Source organism: Sarcophilus harrisii, chromosome 5, assembly GCF_902635505.1.
Source record: "Sarcophilus harrisii chromosome 5, mSarHar1.11, whole genome shotgun sequence".
In the NCBI taxonomy this organism is placed as follows: domain Eukaryota; kingdom Metazoa; phylum Chordata; class Mammalia; order Dasyuromorphia; family Dasyuridae; genus Sarcophilus; species Sarcophilus harrisii.
Genome location: NC_045430.1, coordinates 168504926 through 168529297, shown reverse-complemented (window position 1 = coordinate 168529297; position 24372 = coordinate 168504926). Strand labels below are relative to the sequence as shown.

The 24372-nt window shown below is 33.3% G+C and overlaps 1 protein-coding gene across 3 annotated transcripts in view; it reads left to right on the top strand.

The window, feature by feature from the left end:
- Positions 1-24372, top strand: part of FAM3C (FAM3 metabolism regulating signaling molecule C) — a 56525-nt gene that overhangs the window by 4610 nt on the left and 27543 nt on the right. For 2 of the 3 annotated variants that reach the window (XM_031938908.1, XM_031938907.1), the window contains exons 2-4: positions 12312-12368; positions 19419-19523; positions 23483-23506. In XM_031938908.1, coding sequence (XP_031794768.1) covers positions 12356-12368; positions 19419-19523; positions 23483-23506 — 142 coding nt within the window. In that variant the 5' untranslated portion in view covers positions 12312-12355. The remainder of the gene's footprint in view (positions 1-12311; positions 12369-19418; positions 19524-23482; positions 23507-24372) is intronic. The other variant, XM_031938909.1, reaches the window with a different exon arrangement.

The following is a 24372-nucleotide window of genomic DNA, read 5'->3' as shown; positions in this document are numbered from 1 at the left end:
ACTAAATCGAATTATGAATAGTGATTGTTGAAAAGCTTCATTCCACAGCATTTTATCACATAATTGTTTAATCTGGCATGTATATTAGGTAAATAGTCATTTGAGATAAAGATAGTGATGCTTTATTTGTACATAAAATTGTGCCTTTTGGTGGTGTTTTTGTGGAACCAGAACATCTCCTTCTCCTTCTCCCCTTCTTTCCTATTTGTCCTGGAAATATTACTTTAAGACTTTTTCCTTTTATCTTAGGCTTTTAGTCTCCTCTTCTCTCTCCTACATTTGTGGCACTTATGAATAATTTTAGCCATAATTTTTGATTGTTAAACCTTTTGAAATTCTCTTTTCAAATTTGCTGATTCTATTCCGTTGTATTTTAGCAATACTGGAAAACCAGAGAGGGAATCTTGTTCCGTTTAGTTTTCTATTACTTTCTGGTGAGGGTAGGCAACTATATGACTATTCATTTTCTAGGCAAGTAATGTACTTATCCTAACCCTTCATAGCTCACTTTCAGAAAGAATTCTTTGGAAACATGGGTTGAGTAATTTCCAGCTCTCTTTTTCTTATTTCTTCATTCCTTTATTTTAAACTTGATAATATTCCAACATCTTTCAGCTTTTAACTCCCTCCATTGCCTTTAAAATGTATTTTGTGCCATCTGGAAGGGCAAAGAGCATCTTAGTCATTGTGAAATTAGTCATCATTCAGTGCAGATCATTGAATATCAGAATCGACAGTTCTCAACTAGCCATGATATTGGCTGCTTCCCTCAATTTTTCCACTTTAGAGTCAGCATTTTGTGATCGTACAGGATATAGTCTATTATTTGATATGTCCAGTTATTGTCTATCTTTGCTTCTGTCTCATCCAGACTTTCTTTTTCTTAAATGATAGACTACTCTCTATATATATCACTAAAACTGTTGTAGTGGGAACACAGATTGTGGTTGCCTGGGGATCTTGTTTGTTTGAATTTGCTTCAGCTGTGGAGCTGAAAGGAAGGCTGGTTCTTAAGAACTCCACTGATAGCTTCTCTGTATCAATAATTGAGCCCCAGCTTCCCTAAACTGGTATTTATAAAATGGCTGCTCTGGGGCTAGGTTTTCTAGTTGTGCTTGGAGATGGAAAAGTGGCATGGCTTCTGTTGCGGAGGAATTTATATTCTGTATTAGGGATGGGGTGTGTCTCTGGGGGTTAGGCAAAAGTTTGGTAGCAGGTCGAGGACAGATTCTAATAGCTCTCTACTTAAATTTAAGGAGATAATCATTTTCATCTTGGAGTATCAAGGAAGGCTTTATGGAAGAAAGCAGTGCTTAAATTGGACGTTGGAGAAAGAAGGGAGCTTTTTGGTCCAACCCCTTCAAATGCAAAGTCTAGTGATCTCTTCCCGGAGACACTAGGTGTGGCAGAGATGTGAACTTTGACTGCATAGTCCACATTCTTCTACTGGACAGATTGTAAAGGACTCTTGACAGTTCAGCTGTTTTCTTTAGGTTCATTAAGTTTTATATATTTTTTATATTATTTTTTATATATATTATGGAATTTTTTTTATATATTAGGGAAATTAATTTGTCAGATTCATGAAGGAGAGATTGAAGAAGGGAGAGTAGGAGGATACTCCAGCAATATCAGTGAGTTGTAATGAGAGTCCTTAATGATAGCAATATGAAGGAGAGGCAAGTGGATGAATTGAAGAAGCTCTATAGAAGTTGACTTGACAACTGGGCAAAGTTGGTTTAAGTAAAAAGAATCAAAGAAAACTTCTATATTTAATGTAGGTGACTAGAAGGATAGATTGTGCCATTAAAAGCAATAGGAAAATTATGCACTTTTTGGGGAGGAGAAAAATTTCATTTTTGAGCATTTTGAATTTGACCTGCTATAGAGAATCATCCTGATGTCTAAGATATAATTGTTTATAATTAACAATATAATTTGGAACTTAGAAGAGAGGTTAGAGCTGGATATTGGTTATTAGATTTTAGCGTTATTTTCATGGAAGTGATCCTTCAAGTCCATGGGAATAGGTAAAATGGTTAAAAAAAAAAAAAGGTGTAAAAATCAGAACTGAGAAGATAAATTAGGAATTGTCATGAAATTTCATAAGAGAGTACAGAATAATTTGGCCTTAATATCCCTCTAGCCATTGTGGCAGTTCAGTTTAGAACATAGAGATTTAACATTTACCTATGCAGGACATTTTACTGTAACTTAGGTGTTTACTGTTTCATGTAATACTAAACAAACACTTTAGTAATTAATTAAAATTGTCACCACTTAATAAATATTTACAATCAATTTGTTTTTCTAGGATAAATTGATAACTTTTGCTTCAAAATATTCATTTGCTATCAAAAGTTAACCTCTGCTGGTAGTTTGGTTGAAAAAATTGTTTCTTACACATTAGAAATGTTCTTTTTTTCAGTAATTCCTCAAAATTGACTTAAATTGCTTGATGGTCAGATGTGATTTCATTATTAGTCTTGGGACATAATATTAACACTCATTTGTGTGTGAATGAGAAATCTATTCCTGTCCACTTACATGCCACATGTAATATAAATTAGAAGATAAACAATTTAAATTCTGAAATGTACTAATTTATGGTAATATAAGCTTTGTCTAAAATATTTCTATTATCAGAGTAAACCATTAGATTGTTTCAGGTATATATAACTTTGCTCTAAATTGTAAATTCCTCAAAGGTTAAAGATGCTTGCTTTTTTTCTCTTAATACTTACTAGCTGTGTGACCCTGGGCAAATCACTTAAACCCTATTTGCCTCAGTTTCTTTGTCTCTAGGATGAGCTGGAGAAGAAAATGATAAACCACTCCAATGTCTTCATTGAGAAAACCCCAAATGGGGTCACAAAGAGTGAGACAAACAACTGAACATGTATTTCCCACTGCACTAAGATCTAAACCCATACCGTTTCTTAGCGGATATCTGAATTATTTTTGGAGATAGAAAAATCTTCATACGTCAGGGAGTTTGATCAAAAGAGTAAGTCCAAACCTGCAAATTCTTTTGAGACACCTCATGACACTGATCTGGAACTGTAACCTTTTTGGGGTCCCCCTTGAACCTCAGTATTATCATATATATTACATTATAGAGAAGAAAAAATATGAACCCATTAGAAGAACTATGTAGTACATTTTTTTTTTTGGGGGGGGGGCAGGCAGTTGGGTTTAAGTGACTTGCCCAGAGTCACACAGCTAGAATTGTTAAATTTAAATTTGAGTCCTCCTGACTATTGGGTGGATGTTGTATCCACTATACCATCTAGCAGCCCCAGGATATTTTCTAGAAATTCACTTTTTTTAAACAGTCGTTATTTCAAAAGAACAAAATAGAAAATGAAGAATGGAAGTACTTGACTGATTTTCAGGTAAGGTCAATCCCAACTTGGCTAATGATTTGTTTTAGTTATTTCCCAATTGTATTTCCCGGTTGGTATCTGCCATTCATTCTCTTGATTTATATCTTTTCCTCCTTTTCCTGATTTAGTGTCATTGGAAGTAGTTTCTGTAATTGATAATTATTACTTCTCTTTATAGTATTTTCATGTAATTTGAATAAATCAGATCTAGTTTAGCAAGAAATCAAGTAGCTTTGGATAAATAACTTTAAAAATAGTCCAGAGAGCAAGAATAGACTACATTCCATGTTCACTGAGTCTTTTAAAGTGCAAACTTGTGACTTTTTTCAATAATTGGTGATTTGAATGCATAAAACTATTTTTTTTTTTTTTTTTTTGTGAAGCAATGGGAGGGAGGGAGGTTGTTAAGTGACATGCCTAGGGTCACACAACTAATAAGTGTCAAGTGTCTGACGTCCAATTTGAACTCAGGTCCTTCTGATTCCAGGGTTAGTCTCATCAGCTGTGCCACCTATTTGCTCCCTAACACATTTTTAAAACACAATTTTATTGGGCCTTTTCAATTTCACCTTTTTAGAGCAGCGTTTTAGAATCAAGCACATTTGTTTCACTTTTTTTTTTTTTTATTAAGTAATATTGTTTATTACTTGGTTAGGGGCTAAATACTCTACTTCAGTGGTCCTCAAAGTGAAACCCTTTCAGAGGGTCTACAAATTCAAAATTATTTTTTATTTCTAATATAGTAAATAGCTATAAATATAACCCATGTGAACAAAAACTCTTTGAACAGATCCTCGATAGTTTTTTAACAACACGAAGATACTGAGAACAAAGGTTTGAGAACTATTACTCTACTTGGGCTAGGATACAAAGACCAAAGGGAACCATTTCTTTGCCTTGGATTGGGAAGAGATTGAGGTGGTGGTAGGAATTAGCATTTATGTAAGTCATTATACTAAGCACTTTGTGATATGTGCTTTACAATAATATCTCATTTAGTCCTCGCTAACATCACTAACTATAGGTGGTTATTGTTATCCCCATTTTACAGATGAGGAAACTGAGGCAATCTGTGGTTGAGAGTCTTGCCCTGAGTTAACCACTGGTAATGTCTTATTATGGGCCCAGCATACAATCTACTACATCACTTCCTGACTCTGGTAAATTATCCTCTATCAGAAGGAAACATGTACATACATAGATGTATATAAAATAGATTGGTGTATATCAATTATAACTAATTTTACAGTCATTAGTAGTGGAAGAATGAGTATTTTCTTATCCATCCTCCATTTTATTCATTTTAAAAATCGAGCTAGTGTAACAAAGGTTTCTAATGTTGACTATCATTTTTGTGGAATAATTGGTAAAAGAAAATAACCAATCTAAAAACCAGTAGAATGAAAGAATATTTGCTGCAGAAAGAATATTTGAGTCTCAATTTTTAAAAAATAAAAATTCATTTGTTTGAATTAGAATCTGAAAAGCACATCAAATAGTTATGGTCCTTTTATCCTCTGGGAAAACATTTAAAACAATTCCATACAAGTCTTTAACATAATGGTAAAATAAATGAGTTTTTTATCTTCATGGCTTACCTTGTATTTTACAAAAATCAACTTCTTAGAAAATGTTACTAAATTTGAATTTTGGTGGTGTCACTTTTTAATCCTGTTTTCCTTACTATCTCCTTTTTCTACTGCTTCTGTCTAGTCAGATTTGACCACTTTCTCCAAAGGAAGGGGGAGAGTACTCTCCATGTAGCATGTAGGTTGAAAGCCTGTTGAGATTAGTGAATCTGTATGTGTAGCTACTCAACTTGAACTAAGCCTACATGTGTATGTGCCTTTTAATGTGACTTTTCCTTACTGTATCCTCTAGTTTATTCAAAAGAACCTGGGGTCTTTTTATTGAAGATTGGTATACTTTTTTTTTTTTAAAGTTGGTACATGTGGTATGATTGGTATGCTTTTTCTTTTTTCATCTTTAATACAAACATTTGAAAGCTTCATTCTTGTTCGAAGGTCATTGAGATTTGTCTGTAGTTTTGTCAGAGTTGGCCTACTTCTGGTTGGAGCTCATGTGCAATGTGACATTTCCTGAATTAGGACAGAGTGGATTCTGGGACTTGTCCTTGATATTTTGATACTAAATTATAAGTTTTTTGTAATAAGTGTTTTAGCTTGTTAAATTCAGAATTCAGATGATATACTAGTGAGAAATTTTAATAAAATAGGATGTAGTCCTAATTTTTTTTTTTTTTTTTTTTTTTTTTTTTTGCAACTGTCCATGTTATTAGGAAAATGGCATTTACTTACATTGATGGTGATAGAAGGGAGAAGCCAAAAGAGCCAAAAGTGGGAAAGTCTTTGCTTTTTATCTTCTTGAAGATCACTCAGATTTCATGGTTCTTTATACATAAGAATTGATAGTGAAAATAGTAATAAACATGATGCTCTACAGTAATTTAGATTAAACTATTGAAGCTGAGAAAACAAAAAAAAAATGGATGGCAGAATTGGATTGAAATAGATCTGATAAGGCTGGAATAATCAATTTGGGTTAAATTTAAAATCTGAGTTGAGAGTAACTTCATTAATACAGGGTAGGGGAAATGGTGGTATAGGTAATTGGATAGAGTATTGGTCAAATATAGTCAAAGGAACTATTTTTAAAATTCCATCTTTTTCATTATTTGATTATCTTAAATAAGATATGTACTCTAATTCTCTAGTTCTTAGTTTCTTCAAGGCTTTTTTTTCTGGATTGGAATAGACTGAGGTCAGTTCCCTTACGCTTGAGGTTGTGTATTGAAACAAAAGGAGATGTTGCCTTAGCAATTAAGAGAGAGACTTAAACCCATTGTAGGAAAAAATATTCAAGAAAGGTATGCCATTGAAGATACTTAAAGTTGATTTAGTTAAGTGAAGCTTCTTGTGTTGTGTTATCTATTGTGATCCATTTAACCAAGCATCTGGAATTAATCACAGATGCGTTGAATTCAAAAGATGAGGCAGTGGTGTCTGAGCCTTCAATCTCCTAAACCAGTTTAGGCTAAGGAGGGTCTTAATATCTTTTACGTAAAAACTAGTTTTTACTTCCAGGGGGTAAGGGTTAGGAGGCAGGAGATAAATATATCGCCATTATTTAATCTCCAAAGGATAAAGACCCTTTCAGCTTTAAATATATTGTGATCTTGAATACCAGGTGACTAGTTCATGTGAGAGAAAACCTTGGGGTTTTAGCAGACTTAAAAGCTCAATATGAATTAAGTGTGATGGGGCAGCCATCATTTAGAATTTAACCCATTCCAAGGTTGACACTCAGTTTTGCCAACCCAAGTTTAATAGAATTTATTCATGTTACTGTTAATCACTTTGGATTTCTATAATATTTTTTGATCTTACTCTCTTTTTGAGTAAAAGATGTATTTCTGAAAATATATTAAGGATATTTTGCATAGGAAGATCTTACTCATCATTGGGTCATACGATGTGTAGTGTTTTTGTTTTTACTTGGCTGTTTCAGAGCACTATAAAGCAGATATGGTAGTTTGATAAACTCAGTTTCACTAGTAAATCTGCATCAGAGATCATCAGTGATAAGCAAGCATTTATTTAGCACATACTAAATGCCAGGTATTGTCTTATGTGTTGGGGACACAAAGGTAAAAAGGCCAAGCATTTCAACTCCACTGCAGAGAGTACAGCCCTATTGGGCTGACCACATTGTTTGAATACCAAATGTATGCTTTCCAAAAAATTGTTTTATGGAGAACTCACACAGTGCAAGGTGCTCACAAGGTGGCCAGAAAAGTGATACAAAGGCACTCTCAAGGTATCTCTTAGCAACTTTAGAATCAGTTGTATGACATGGGTGGCACTGGCACAGGACCATCCAATGTGGCATGACGTCTTCAGAGAAGATGCTGTGCTTTATGAGCAAAACAAAATTGAATTAGCCAAAAGAAACTCGAGATGAGCAGAGTGAGACAATCCACTCCAAATATTCATATAGACTATTTGTGTTCTATCTGTGACAGAGCATTCCAAGCTCAAATTGGTCCTGAAATGAGCCATACACACTCAAATACATAAAGATGCATAAGTGTAGATAAGGAGGTATAAAGTTAGTTCTAGGCATTGGAGGACTATCATTGAAAAGGCTCAAAGTTAGATAGTGTTATCTTATGTGAGGAACAGCAAGGAATCTAGTGCTACTTGATCAGTAAGAGTACAAGTGGTGGTGTTTGAGTGAGGGGTTGAGGTTTATATGTTAGGTGTAAAGACTTGTACAGATGTCTGAAAGGTTCATATTATTAATATACCCTTTAAGACAGAATAGGATAGAAAAAAAGGGACTGTAATTAGCACATTATTGACAAATGAGTGATATTTTAAAAAAATGTTCTAAAGTATGTTAAATGTTTTTCATGACTTTGTTTATATTTCTGTTTTTATAGTGAAATTTATTTTTATGAAATAAAAAGAGCTTTAACAAGATTTTGCCTTTTTCTGGTTTTTTTTTTTTTTTTTTTTTTTTTTTTTTTTTTTTTTTTTTTTTTTTTTAGAAATACTAACTTTGTCTTTATTCTAAATCCTAACATTTTAGTTTTTTGCCATCTAAAAGGAATATACTCTTAAGATAACATCATACTGCTACTTTCTTGCTAGGTATTATTCAAATTAAAGATTAATTTTTTGGCTTGAATGAACATTTTCCCAGGGCTAAATAGGATTAGAAAAAGACTCTCAGAAAATTTTTCTTTACTCTAAATAAGATGACCTGTTTTGCCAGTACATTGTGTGGCTATCTTAAAGTTACCTGATGACAATGGTCAGAAACATATTTTTCCCTCACTTGAAATATCAGTGTATCATTGAGTCTTTTGTTTTTTGTTTTTTAAAGCTAGTATTTATATAGTACTAAATATTCTATGTAAAGTACCAAGTTCTCTATCCACTGCATCATCTACCTGCCTCAAATAAAATTGTAGGTAATTTTTCAACTGAGCCATAAAGTCTATTTTTATGTTACAAATTGTCATATATTTAGAGCTTGAAGGAAATTTAAAGGCCTTTTTTTTTTTTTTTTTTTTTTTTTTCCTTTAGTCCAATCCCCAATCATTTTAAGGGCCAGAAGGATTAAATATTCTGACCAGGATTAGGCAAGGGAGGGGAATAAGGAGTATTTGAACCTAGATTTTTAAAATTCCAAATCCAGAACTCTTTATGCTTCAGACTCCATTCCTCCCTGTCTTTGGGTCCTTGCCCTTTTCCTTTGTCATTCCTAACATTTTTAATATTTTTTTACCCCTCTGCCCATAAACATAATTTGATCTCTGTTGCCTTAAAAAAGTACTATCTAGGAAAACAAGGTAATTCATGAAACTTTTTTCCAAATACATTCAAGAATAATTTTCAACATTCACCTTTGTAAAACCTTGTATTCCAAATTTTTCTCCTTCCCCCTCTTCCCCAAGAGAGCAAGCAATCTGATGTAGATTAAATACGTGCATTCTTCTAAACATAGTTCCATATTTATCATGCTGCACACACAGAAAATCAGATTGAAACAAAAAGGAAACCAAGCAAACAACAAAAAGTAAGAACACTATGCTTTCAGTTCTTGTAGTTCTCTCTCTGGATGTGAATGGCACTTTCTACCATAAGTCTGTTGGAATTGGTTTGAATCAGCTCATTGTTGAAAAGAACCAAGTCTATCATGGTTGATCACGTAATCTTATTGTGTACAGTGTTCTCTTGGAAACCTTATTTTATAAATATGAAAATAATTCTTCTCAAATTGGATTTTGGTTTTGATTTTTTAGTTTCTTCCAGTGACTCTTTTGTATTTGAAACCTTTATCTTTCAATCTTTTCTCTCATATTCAGCATATTATCCAGTTTTGTTGAATTTGCCTTTGTAATCTTTTGCATGGGAGACAGATAAATGGCTCAGTGGATCCTGGAGTAAGGAGGACCTGAGTTCAAATGTAGCTCGAAGACATTTCCAAATTTTGTGATCCTGGCCAATTCATCTTAACCCTGTTTGCCTCAGTTTGCTTTTCTCTAGAACAAGCTGGAAAAGGAAATGGTAAACCACTCCTGTATCTTTGCCAACTCTTCCCCCACTAGAAAAATCCCAGATGGAGTGATAAAGATTTGGATGTTGCTGAAAACAGAGTTCTCAATCTTTTGTGTCTGTTTCCTCTTTATCCTTGGAATCTTTTCTCTCTTCTTTTTCAGATCTAGTATGTTAAGTTTTCTTGATTATTGCCTTTATGATCTTTTGTGTCTATTTCTTCTAAAGTCCACTTGCCATGACCTTTAGTAGAGGCTTCAGTTACCACCACTGTTGATACTATAGCCACCTCAATTATTCTTTCCCAAGGTACTGGAATGCCATTTTCCATTCCACTTTGAAATTCTACTTATACTTGTACCACTTCTAGGAAGACCTTCTTGATTCCTCCATTTGGAAATGATATTTCTTCCTCTATGATGACATGGTTCTTAATTTGGCTTACTTTGTATTATACTCATTTGTGTTGTGTCTCTTTTCCCTTAGACTAGAAACATAGTGAGACACAAATTGTGTTAATCTTTTTTCTTGTGCATATAGTGCACAATTTTTTTGTGTGTGCATTAAGTTCGAAAGTGAGTTGTTTTCTCCCTTAATTCTTTTATTTTCTCAAATAAAACTAGGATAAGAAGCAAAACAATTTCCTTTTTTAGATTAAAGTATAGACAGGTACTTAATATCAGTTGGAGTGAGGGATGCTTCCAGGGTAGTCTCAGGAGACCGATCCTTGTCTTTCTCCCAATTTCCTCATTATAACCTTAGTAGTTATAAATTTGTAGTATTAATATGGCCATATTAAAATTTGTATATCTTTGATCATTCTGAAACCTGATAGAATGTTTCTTGATTATCTGTATCACAGCTTTTTCCACCAGTACAAGTAATTTAAATTTGATTTTAAGAATCAGCATCCCAGACAAGGGTTTTGTTCAGAAGTTCTGAATCTTTGTGTGTGTGTGTGTGTGTCATGGAATCCTTTGAAAAGCTGGTGAAACCTATGGATTCCTTCTCAGAATGAGGTTTTGAAATTAATAAAACAAGCTACACTAGATTACAAAGAAAACTTAATTACATTTTTATTTTAATATATTTTCCCCCTATCCAAGTGGACATACTCCTTAATATCTGTCTATGGAAAAAAAGGTACCTGCAAACTAGGTTAAAAATCCCTGAATGAATGTGATAACTGGTTTCATTACAAAACTATTCATTCATATATAGTATTAATAAACCTGAAATTTTTAACATCAAAAATAAAGATCTTTCCCCGGGAATTGAGACCTAACTAATTCCAACTTTAAGTCTTAAGTTTATAGAACAAATTCTTCAGGCTTCAGTTTCTCCAGTCTGTAGAAAGAAGGCATTAGATTCAGTGATTTCATAGGCCCCTTTCAATTTTTTAAAAATTTGATTCTCAGGATGGAAGGGATATGAGTAAAATAACGAACCACAATTTAGATATCTGAAGGCAATTGAATTCATAATTTTAAATAAATATTAAATTACATTATATAAAAATTGAAAATAAAGTGAGGATCCCCTAAGTTGAAGAGCTGAACAAGCATGGTATTTGAATATAATTGAATATTATTGCTTTAAAAAAAATGACAATGGACAAATGATTTCAAAGAATCATGGAGAGACTTGATGAGCTGAAGGAATACTATGATTACATTAGTGTTAATGAAAATAATACTAGAACTGCATTTGAATTAATTATAGTGAACAATTTTGACCCTAGACAAAGTTTAGCCATATGGATGCGTGTGCAGTGGTAGTGGAGAGGTATTAGAATTGAGGTGGGAATCCCCTCTGGTTGGTGCACCAGGTCCAATGTGAAAGAATTCACAAACCCCAAAAGCCTGAATGGCAAAAGGGATTTTTATTGGCACTTTAGACAACTTTGCTAGGAAGATAGAAGGCTCAGTGGCAAGGTCCTGTTAGAGAAATAACAAAGGTTATCACTGAGAAGAGGGTGTCTTCACAGCAGGCAAGAGTCCTGGCAGGCAGCTGTGCCAAGAAGAGAGGTCCCTTGGCAAAGCATAATCCTACTTCACACTTCTGCAGAGATTTGGAGTTCAAAATTGTCTTTTATTGGCAGTCTGGGGCTAGGGTTTCCATTGAAAATTGATTGAGAATCCTTCAATGTTGTCAATGCCCCTAAGCATAGATTTCTAGTTGAGAAGAGAGTAGTTATCTTGATGTTTCAAGCCACTCAATAGGAATGTCAGCCTAGATCTCATCTTGAAGGCTTTTTCCCAGATCCCTGGGAATTTCCTGAAGGGAATCCATGCCACCCCAAAAGATCAGTGGAGAGTGATTTGACCAAGATCTCCAATTGAATGATACTGCTTAACTTGGAAAAGACTTGTCTGGGAAAGTATGTTTTTCCCAAAACCCAGACATTTTGGAGTCTGCCCCGAATCTAGTTTCAGGGTTCACTCCCATCGGTTTCACTCATTTACAAAGGGAACTGGGAAGCTATGGGTGTGAAATGTAGCAATAAGTTAATTTGCCACCCATTTATTGTTAACTGTTTTACTTTGTTACAAGGGAGAGAATGACTGCTATAATGGCATTAATAAGAAGTGGGGGGGAAAAATGTATGTAAAGTATTATGTTTCCAAAATGTCATAAATTGTGGATAATTAGTCATAAATTAATTAAAATAATCCAGTAAAAGTTAATGTAAAACCTCTGCCTCTTTGAGTAGTCAGTAAAATATTTAGGAAAAACTGTAATGCCATTTATTTGGAAATATTTTAATTTTAATTAAAAGTTAAAATGATACCTTTAAGGAATTATACTAATTTAGATCTAATAATTTCTTTGGTTGTTTCAGAATGCTTATTTAATGAAATAGTGTCATAGACTGAAAACGTAAACATGAGGATGGCAGGTAAGATATTTATTTCATTGGTACTTGCATTACTTTGGAAATATATTGTTCATTAATGTATAAAAAGATTGGGAGGCACTTTTTTTGATCTTTTATCTCTGAGGAAGGATCAAAATGTTAATTTGGGGAAATGTGATATTAGTAATTTTCTTAATTATGGTCACATAATATTTTGTGCTTGATGAAGTAATTTTTTTGGATACTCTTCAAATAATATTCTTTCTCCTTGTTAAGAAATGAATCTTAAAAGTTTGAAATTTCAGTATCTTCTATTCATATAGCGTAAATTTCAAAGTCAATATTTTAAAAATATTTAATGTTTTCAAGGCACTAGAACTTTAACTTGTTATAGAGAGTATGTACAAAAGTACATAGAGAGTATGACAAAAGTAAAGTTAAACTGATACAAAATAACTTCATGGGAAAGGAAACTAGAAATTGTTCACTGAAGACCGAAAGCAGGTATCTCAGTCAGTCAAGAAACATTTATTAAGTGACTACAATATGCCTTAAAAAAAATGAGATTGTCTTTGTCTCCAAGGAGCTCAAATTTTAATAAAGGAGACAAATGTAGATATAGAAGGTTATGTGGGTGGAAGAAGGGGATGAGTAGCAGCTGATGGGAATCTAAAAAGATTGCTTTCCTCCGCCCTCCCCCCCCCCAAGTACTGTACCAGTACTTGAAGCCTTTCTTGTTTGCTTTCCAGGGTTACCTTTGGATCTATCAATGGAACTTATGAAAAAAAAAAAAAGCTCAAATATTATCAGTAAAAAAGGAAAGTGGTGCTTGACTTAAGTGTATGTGTGTATATTTATATTTATATTTTCCTTGAAATAGTTGGGGCTGTGACTTGCCTAAGATCACACAACTAGTTAATTTTAAGTGATGAAGGATGGATTTGAACTTAGATGGTCCTGATTTCAAGGCCGGTGTTGTATTCACTGAATCATCTAGCTGCCCCTTGATTTAAGTATATTGAAAGATATAGAAGATCACAGACAGTGGGGAAACTCTGGGTGAGGTGTAAGACCCTTCAGCCCAAAGGGAACTTGCTAACAATGTCTGGTTCGGCTCCCCATCTCCCTTAAGGGCTCTTGGCCTTCCTGAGAAGTCAGAGGGTGGTGACAACCTGAGTTGTGATTGAAACAGAATGATTCCAGGTAGAAGAGTGATGCCAGGTAGCAAACTACATACAATAGCGAGTTGTTTATGTGGTCCTACACATAGTATATACTGGGAGCATGCCCAGTGTTTTTGTTATGTAAGAGTATGAGGGTATAGAAAGGGAAAAGTCCTTGAAATAAATGGACTCCATTTTTCCACCATCCTCAGGAGTGCCACCTCATCACTTTGTCACTGGAAAAGTATATTTTAATCATCCCAACTTGGAATCTCTAGAAAGCAGGATATTTTAATCACCCTGGTGTGGGGGCTCTAAAAAGCAACTGTATGTTTTGTCACCCCCAACTTGGGGGCTCTAGAAAGTAGGACACAACAGAAGGAAATGAGGGATTCCCAAAGGCACGGATGAGAACAGAATACATTGTTGCCATCAGTGTGGCTGGGCAGTCATCCAGAGATGAGAATGTAGAAAACTACATTGTGTAAGAAAAGCTGCTAGGGATCTGATTTTGCCAGACCATAGAGCATATAATAGAGAGTAATGTAGATTAAAAAAAAAGGAGAAAAAAAAAAGGGGGAGAAAGATAAGAGACTAGGTTTAACTTCTTTTAAAAGCCAAATAGAAGAGATCATATTTGATTTAAAAGGTAACAGGGTGTCACTGGCATTTAAATAGGGGTGTAACATTGTTGGACTCCCTCAAAGAAAATTCATTAGATGGCTACATAGAGAATGGATTAAAGTAGGAATACGTTTCTTTTTTTCCCTTCAATTAAAAAGCATTTATTTTTTTCTCTCTCTATCCCTCCCTCATATTGAAAAAGAAAAAAATCTCATGTGATAAATATGAATAAGAACCAGCAAGACCTTGTATGTAGTAACAAGATTATGTGATGAACAACTATGATAGGTTTGGCTCTTCTCACCAACACAGTAATTCAACACAATTTTAATAGACTTGGAAAATGCCAACCTCATCCAGAGAAACAATTATGGAGACTGAATGTGGATGGAAGCATACTATTTTCATCTTTTTTTGTTTGTTTGCTTTTTCCTTTATGACATGACTAATGTGGAAATATGTTTAGAATGTTAAATGTGTAGTAGCCTATCTCAGATATGCTAGCTGTCTTGGGGAATGGAGGAAAAGAGAAAAAAATATGGAACTCAAAATCTTATAAAAATGAACATTGAAAACTATCTTTATAAATGTAATTGAAAAATAGCATTGAGGGGGGGAAAAGACAATAAATATTCATAGTCAAGCAAAACACATTCTCACATTGATCACGTGAAGAGAGACTTGAGGTAGGATATATAATGTTGTTTGAAGAACAGGTAGCAAGACCACTTTGCAAGTATGGTGAATGAGTTCTAGAAATGAAAAATGAATGTTAACAAACCCTTTTTATAGGATTGTGGAAGGAGAACTAGTAAAATAACTTCATAAGCAGATTGAGTAAAATACATATGTAAAGAATAAATACAGCCAGTGACTAGATGTTTTGCAGTTAAAAACTAATATGTTAGAAAAACTATGTAGGGAAAGCATTATTAAATAATTACACAAAATATTAAGGAAATATTAAAAAATGGCTTTTGTTGAAGGATAGTAAGCATAAAACAATATGTTCCATAGATCCCAGCTTCTTGAACTGGGTCATAACCCCATATGGGGTTGCAAAATTATGATTATTAACAAATGTGTGAAAAATTTCTTCATTGAAAAATCATCTCAAGTGGAAAAAGTTTAAGAAGGCTCTCCATAGATAATCTGAGGGGATGGGGCATTTTAGTGATAGGCTTTTCTGTTTTCTTCTTTTTCCTGCCTGCTATTTTCTCTAGCTTTACCTTGAAACTCTGTTTCTTTTCTTTGAATTGCCTATGGCCTTGAAGGTAGCTGTTTCTCATAAATACTTAGTAAATACCTGCCCAGCACAGAGATTAGGTAATTTTAATAACCTGTCATCTCATAGGCAAAGAATAGATTGTATTCCTTGGGGATATTTCTCAAAAGCATCTTTAAGATGTGTTAGAACAAACAAGTCATTGAATAATGTAATTTTAGAATATATTTGTCCAAATCCCTCATTTTACATTGAGGAAATAAAGGTTTGGAGAGGTAATGATTTGCTTTAAGTAACCTGGATTTATCTACTGGCAGAGCAGGGACTAGAACTCGGACATTTCTGTACTCCAGTGTCTTTTCTTTTACAATGCTGACTACTAGGGAAAGAGATACATTTTAAACAAAAAAGATTTTTAGTTAGCTATTTTTAGAAATGCCTTTTGAGTTATCATTTTAAGAGATTAAAGTTTAAATCTACTTCACATCTCCAATTTTGTTGGTATAGGCATTTTCCACATCATAACATGATATAATAGAGGCCTTAAAGATCCTAGTTTAGTGACATTTGCCCAGCCTGATTAGCTTTCTTAAGTTTAGCTGACCTGGGCCTTAGACCCCAGCATAGTTCTAGTACTGTGCCAGTACTTGAAGCTTTTCTTGTTTGTTTTCCAGAGTTACCTTTGGACCTATCAATGGAACTTAAGAGAAAAAAAAAGCTCAAATATTATCAGTAAGAAAAAATAAAAAATAAAAAAATAATGAACCTGTGATTTCATTGATAGATAATTTTTTGTGAAGAAACTTGATCAATGTACTTGTTCATCAATTTATAGTCTTTAAGGCTTACTTGGGATACTGCTGTTATGCTACAGTTTCCTTTAATTGTTCTGCCTCAGTTTCCTTGAATTGTTCTATTTCAGTTTCCCTGAATTGTTCTGCCGCAGTCTTCTTTATGGCAACCCCTCTTCATGACCATCAGAACTGATCTCAGTTAGGTTTGGGATCCCTGACCACTCACATTCCAGAGAGTAGATGGTTTATCCCAAGATAAGTACGCCCATCTTCTATCTCAGACATCCTGACTCCTGGTCCTCCCAACTTAACAGAATTTATGATTCTTCCTTATCCCCAATATGTCAGAACCGAATTTATGGTCCTTTCCTGAAAATTCCCACTCACCAGTGTCCTACCCCCACCTTGCCTTTTGTGTTCCTTTATCGCTGGAGGTCTATAAGAATCTCTGGAGTCCCTCACTTCCGACTGGATGTTTTGAGACAATAGTCCTATTCAGTCGACTAGTCAAGCTCTCCACTGAAAAAAATATTAAACTCTTAAATTCTATCTTGCCTCAGTTTCCCTGGTATTAAACTGAGAGATTAATGATTTATCAAACATTATCAGTATGTTTCAGAGGCAGGAGTTGAACCCCAGTTTTATTGATTTAGAGTCTTGGTGCTCTCTATTCGTTGAGCTATGCTGCCTCTTATAGAAATAGCAAATTTAAATATTTCAAAAATGTTTAATTTTGAGAAATTTCTCACATATATAACTGTAAACTTCTTGAATTGTAGAGATTTTTTTCATACTTTACATTTGTATCCCTATGCCTAGAGCACAGTAAATGCTTAATAATAATTTTTTTTAACATTTTTTTTTTTTTCTGAGAAGGCACTTTGAGTTGAGTGATTTGCCCAGGATCACACAGCTGGAAAATATTGTGTTTCAGCTAACTCCCGACTTCAAGGCCAGGGCTCTTATCCACTATGTCATCTAGCATCCCCTTAATAATTGATTTTTAATGAATAAGGCAAATTTCAGGCAGTGGCATTTGGCACATCCACATAGGTGCTTATTAAATGATTATTGATTAGATCAGCCTATTAGCCCCACAGGGTTTACTCTCAGGCCTAAGAAGTGGGAGCCTTATGTTTAAGAACTAGTACCTTTTCCTTCTACCCTGTTCCTCATTTTTCCATGTGACCAGTCCTCTGGCTGTTCAACACCTATCTTCTGCTAAAGGAAATCAACTTCTACCTTTCAGCCCCACAAGTTTTCTCTCTGAAACCAAAAGGCCAAGTTGTTTCTGATTTGAGGAAGTAAGAGGCTATAACTCTTAGGTATTTCTGGTTCATCCATTCTCTTAGAGCTTTTAGAAAGGCCTCAATATCCCATCCCTTTACCAACTCCTTTCCACAGTTGACTGTAGAAATGGTATCCTTATTTAGCTCAGTCTTTCTCATTTTTCCCAGACTAGCTCCTGCCCTATGTATTTTGTTTGTTTTGTTATTTCTTGATTGGATTGTTGAGACAGCTAGTGAGTGGATAGAGCATTTGACCTGGAGTCAACTCTGGTCTCATACACTTTTCTAGCTATGTGACCCTAAGGATATGAGTATACATCTTGCAAGATTGTTGGCAATTAAGATAATGTTTGTTCAGACTTAACACAATGCCTGGCACTTAGTAGGCACTTAATAAATGCTTTTGCCTTTTACTCTCTACTTTTTCCTATTCAATAGATAACCAGTGACACTTGCTTTGTTTTTTTTTTTTGTTTTTTTTTTTTTTTTTTTTTTTTTGGGCTATTGTCAAGGAATACCCTTTTTCAAAAGCAGTCTTCTGTCATTTATGGAGAAGTCTGGAGAAAATTTCCCTCACTTCATTCATTCCTTGATATATATACTGCCAACTGTGCCTCTGCAACTCTAGCTAAGAGAAGACTGAAAACAAAAGCAATCTCCCCAAATCACAAAACACCAATTGTAGTGGGTTTTGGAGATTAGAAAGTAGTGGGACAAAATTTAAAGTCATTCTTGATTGCCAGTAAAAAAAAGTTATCACTCCCCTGCTTGCCAAGGTTAGTATATATATAATATATAGTTAGATAATATTTATTAACTTTCAGTAATTTGTCCAGTAGTTTACCATCTTGTTTGCCTTTAGAGCTAGTCATTCACATTGTATCTCTGGCTATGTGTGTTGTACTCAAATGGATTTTCCAGTAATAGCAACCTTTATCATAGTGTCATACATAGGTTTTCTCAATGATTGTTTATATATGCATCTGTGTGTATATATGTAATGCACACACACATATGTGTACATACATACACAAATACCCCCACACATATCTTTCTTATCCCTGCTGACCCTTTGCTTTAATTCTACTCCTAATTTGCTTTGCTATTACTTAAATCTCCCTCCACCCATGGATTCCTCCCTTGTCTTCTCCCTCACCCTTTGCTTCCTTGTCTGCCCCCTCATCCTTTGCTTCCTTGTCTGCCCATCCCTCCTCTTATATTTCTTTATAGATTTTGGAGGGTGTCATACCCTTCATGGTATATATGTAGTGTTGCTTATTTAATGCATTATGGATGTGGATATGTATTCAGAACTATGAACCCTTCTCCCCCCTGGCCTCTGTGTCTGCTGTTCTTCTGCACATCTTTTGTATGGCATAATCGTTATTTTTACTTTAACTCTGCCTCAATCTTTCTTTTGAGCAGTCCTATTGTTGTCAGTCTTAAACATATGCTATATATTTCCCATGTAAAAAAAAAAAAAAAATTTAGTCATGTTGAGTTCCTTGAAATTGATCTTTGATATTGCCTCTTATATGCTAAATTTTCCACTAAGTTTAGGTTTATTGATAGAAAGTCCTGAAAATCTGCAAGTTTATTGAATGTTCATTTTTTTCTCATTCAGTATTACAGGTAATTTTTCTGAATATGATATTTTTTGGCAGCAGGCCTAGTTCTTTTGATTTTTGGTAGGACCTTTTATTCATTTTATTTATTTGAGGTCTTTTATTGTGGCTGCTGATAAGTCCTGTACAATTCTAATTGAAGCTTCAGTGATTATTAATAAACATTTTTGCACTGGACAGGTTAGGGTACTAGCTAGGTTTATTAACATGGTTAAAAATTATTTGAGTCCAACATTCTACTTGGTAACTTTCATTCACTGAATAGTGATCATTGTATTGTGATTTGTGATTATTTATTAGGCTTTCCCACATGTATTTAAAAAATAAAATGAACATTTTAATGAAATTGTTTAACTGTTCTTTATTCTTTAGGTGCTATAAAGTTGGTGGTTGCTGTAGCAGTATTTCTACTGACATTTTATGTTATATCTCAAGTATTTGAAATAAAGTTAGATTCAAATTTAGGAAATTTATTTGGTAAGTTTTTCTTGTTTCTTTTTAGCTTTTATTTTTTCTAATGCCTGGTTTTCAAGTTTTCCTTACCCTGAATTGCTGTTTTATTTTGTCTGTTCTTAAAAAAAAATTGTTAGTTTGATTTTTTTTGTAATGCAAATAATAGCACTTAAGTCATAAAACAAAAAGTGTAAATAAGTCAGTCATTATAAATAAATCAAAACATACTACATTCGAGGTGCTATCATGGAAGGTAATTTTTTTACAAGAACAAAAATATTCCTTCTTTACCTATTCACTTGAGGGGAGAAGGATAGAAAACAAAAGTTGTAATGGTTATGCATAGAAAAACAATTCCCCTCATTGATTATGATACATATGTATAGTATATGTAGATCTATATGTATGTATAGATATAGAGATATATTTCTGTATATGTGATATATAATTCTGCAGATATGTATTTTTGTATTTTGAGCTTATCACCTCTCATGCAGCAGGTAAATGTGCATGCACATATATGTGTGTGTGTGTATATATAAATATAGTGTATATATATTTTTTTTGTATGTGTGTGTATATATATGTATATATATTTGAAGTCATTTTGTATTTTGAATATATTACTATTTTCAGGCTAGTAGGTGGTAGTATGCTTTATCATTGGTGTTCTAGAATCATGGCTGGCCATTGGGTTTATCCAGGTTTTTAACATCAAAGTTGTTTGTCATTATAATGTTGTTGTTATATAAATTGTTCTGATTTTGTTCACTTCATCCTGCATCAGATCATACATATCTTCCCATACTATACTGAAATTGTTCTTTATCATTTCTTGTGATAAATTCCATTCATTCCATTTATTTTACATTACAATTCATTCTGATAAATTCATTATTATAATCTACTCAGCTATTCCCCAATTGATAGATTCTCCTTTAACTTTCAGTTCTTTTAATTTTATATATAAAATGTCTGTTTTTAAAAAAAATTCCTAAATTTCAGCATGTAATTATTAGTGTATTTCCCTAAATAATCATAAAGAGTGTAATTTAAATTTTTATGTGCTAAAAAAAATAATGGAAAGTATATTAATTTGCATATATAACCCATTTAAGCTCTGGAAACTAGATATATGCAAATATCTTGGTATAGCATCAGAACATATTGGGATACATTTACTAAATACTAACAGTATTTGAAATCAAAATGAATGGTCTTATTTATAGTGTCAGTTATAATGGGGTAATCATTTAGCTGAATCATTCTTTGAAGCAGTTTTAGCTAGTTATACTGTTATAATGAAGCTGGATGACTTAAGCTTTTTAAATCTTGGAGTAGAAGTTGTACTATTTACAACTTCTACTCCAAGATTTAAAAAGCTTAAGTCTATATGCCTGCATATAGGAGAATAAATAGATGAATCATGCAGCCCGGCCTTCAGGTAGACTGAGGATCATGGGAAGATAGATTGTCTAGTCTAGCCTTCTCAACTTGAAAGTTCATTTTATTCTTTCTGACAAATATAGTATTCCTATTTGAACACTTTCAATGTTGAAAAGCTGACCAAAAAAAAAAAAAGAAAAGAAAAGAAAAAGAAAGAAAGAGAGGATTTGTCTTTTGTATTAAACATCCATAATTGGTAGCTTTTATAATTATGAGTTGAAATCTGCCTATTTATATATTTTATCTATTACTCTTTTTTTTTTCTGCCCTTTGGAGCCATACAAAATAAACTTAATCCTTGCTTCACATGACAGCCCTTTAGTTATTTAAGGATAATGATCATATGTCCCCTAATGCTGTTCTTCTAAATATCTGTGTCTTTTAACCCTTTAACATAAGACTTTTTTCCTAGACTTTTCACTCTGGAAACAGTGCTCTGTTTAGGTCTGAATTAGGTCTAGCTTAGAAAAATAGTAAATTAGATCTCAGAATCAAGATTCAAATGATGTTTGACAGTGGGCCATACCTAACAAGATGAAATAAAATAGAGACAAATGTGAAGTCCTACACAAGTTTAAAAGAAAAATACTCCCTGGATATAGGACAGGGTTTTAATTTACTACAAGTTTAATTTTATCCAGTATCAATAAAAATATAGGATCAATAACAAAGAAGGTTATAGTCCTGTATTTTGTACTGCTGAACAGATCACTCTTTTCATTCAGTTATTTGAAAATCTCTTGACATAACTTCTGCTACTGCTTCTTTTTCTCACTACCTAAGAGGTGATTTATATCCTTACCATGACCAGCATTCCTGCATGCATGCACTATCTCCCTCCTCCTTTACTCTCTCTTCTCCAGTAGATAATGTTCATATTCACTTATCTCTTGTCTTGCCACCCGTGCCCAATCTTCAACCATTGCCAATCAATTAATTCCTTTCTACCTTCAGATATGCCCAAGCTTCCCCATCCTTAAAAACACAGAAAACAGCTCTTCACTGGACCCTACCATACTCTCAAATTACCTCTTATATTTCTTCCCCTTTTCTTAGACAGACTCCTTTGAAAAACCATACATTTCTGCTACCATCTTAGTTCAAACCCCTCTTCCCTTTCATCTAGATTATTGCAACAGCCTCCTGATTGGTTGATTTTGTTGAAGTAATTTTCTTTTCTTTTCTGTGGAGGCAATTGGGGGTTAAGTGACTTGCCCAGGGTCACACAGCTAGGAAATATTAAGTGTCTGAGGCTGGATTTGAACTCAGGTCCTCCTGACTTGAGAGGTGGTGCTCTATCTACTCTGCCATTTAGCTGCCCCAATGTAATTTTCTTTTAAGTGAAGATCTGACTATGTGTCTCCCTTTTTCACTCAAATCAAGTGGCTTCCATCCCACATTACTGGATGAACTCTTTCTTCCTCAGAGACCTCTTTTTTAAAACATAGCTCAGGTACCATCTTCTACATGGACTCCTTTTTAATCTCCCAGCTACTAGTTTTCTTCATCAAAAACAAAAATTTGTCTTTGCTTTTATTAATTTCATATTTGTCCTCTGTTTTTTTTTTTTTTTTTTTTTTACTCATTTGCTTCATTTCATTAGATAAGTTCCTTGTGAATAGGGATCATTTCATTTTTTTGGTATTTGTATTCCCTAGCAACCACCACATGGCACTGGCATTGAATAAGTACATGATTGGTTGCTTGAACAGGAGAGTAAAACCATTTTCAACCATGGTATATAAGCAAAAGTTAAAAGAAATTCTATTTATTTTAGAGAAGGGCCAGTACTTATTTAATCGTCAGGCACTTTTAGAGTCCACATGTAGAAAAGGTAGACATATTTAGGGGTTAAAATTAGATCCAGTGAATGGAAACTAAATGGAGAAATATTTTGGCTTGGCTAACTATAAAGAAAAGTTAATTAAAAATAGGTCAAAAATAGAATGGATGATCTTAGGTGCACTAAATTGCCCATCAGTAAAATTGGCTAATTTACAAAGTTGAATTTTATCAAATATAGAGGGAAGTACTATATATGGCATATAATTTTAGATTAGATTGCTTCTTTTAATCTAAGATTCTATATTTAGTAGTTTACAAGTCTTTAGTTTGTTTAAATGTGTATTTTGAAAAAATTTTCAAATTGGCAACAATTTTGAAATGTTTTATTGCTAGCAATGATTATTGGATATATGGCAATTAATATTTATGTATGGAAAATCTGCTTGATTGGATCTTAAATTTATAATACCAATTAAAGATAACTATATTTACTTTCTATCTTAAAACTTACCATACTGTAACGTTTATTTCACTATAGTTTGTATTTGTGAACTATGTGTATTTTGGATATTCTAGCTATTCTTGCTGATTTTTCTTTTAATATGCTTTATTTTCACTGTGGTAGAAGTCATACATAATAATAATGAACATATTTTGGGGGGATTTATTTAAAAATTAAGTAGAGATATTGCATATTCAATTTCTTTGCCTGAAATTAACTGACTTTAAATTTTTTTTTTTTTTAATTTTAGCAAGGTCAGCACTGCAGATAGCTTGTAAGTATCATGTATCTCAAAAGTTTATTTTCAAATATGCTTCAATAATAATATGTAGTTTTTTAGAGGACATTTCTTTCACTGATATCAGTTTGTTTCTTATAAAATTCAATATACAGAATTGATTTAGAAGTGAGAATTTCAAATGAGAAATAACTAGCTATTTTTCAATTTTGACTATACTGGACAACAGGGTGTCTTGACCTTAAAAAAAATCTTGACAACTATGTTTCAGTATAATTAGTTTCCTTTATAATCCTGTGTATCTCATCTTAATGCATTTAAAAATATTATGAGGAAAGGAATCTGTAGGCTTCTCTAAACTGTTGCATGAGTCTGTGACATACAGGAAGGCTAAGATCCTTTCACTTCATTCATTAATAGTAGCAATTATAGACATGAGTACTATTATTTGTTGGTTTAAGATATTTTTTAAAAAATCCATAGTAAAGGGGCAGCTAGGTGGTGCAGTAGATAGGGCACCAACCCAAAAGTCAGGAGGACCCGAGTTCAAATCTGGCCTTAGTCACCTAACACTTCCTAGCTGTGTGACCCTGGGCAACTCATTAATCCCAAATGCTTCAGCTAAAAAAAAAAAAAAAATCCATAGTAAAAAAACTTAGATGCCAGTTGACAGAATGAAGAAGAGATAATTATTCTAAGGGAGCTAGTATATAAAGAAATATATCTTAGTACATGAAATTATTTTTCTAAATGCTGATATTATGTAATTTTTAAAAATCTATATAGACAGACCTTTTAGCGTAGGATTTGACTAAAGTGAAAACTAAATTTAAGGTTCAAAAATGTTTCTAAATGGGAAAAAAAATGAAGTCATTTAACTAGTTAATGAAATAAAATCATCC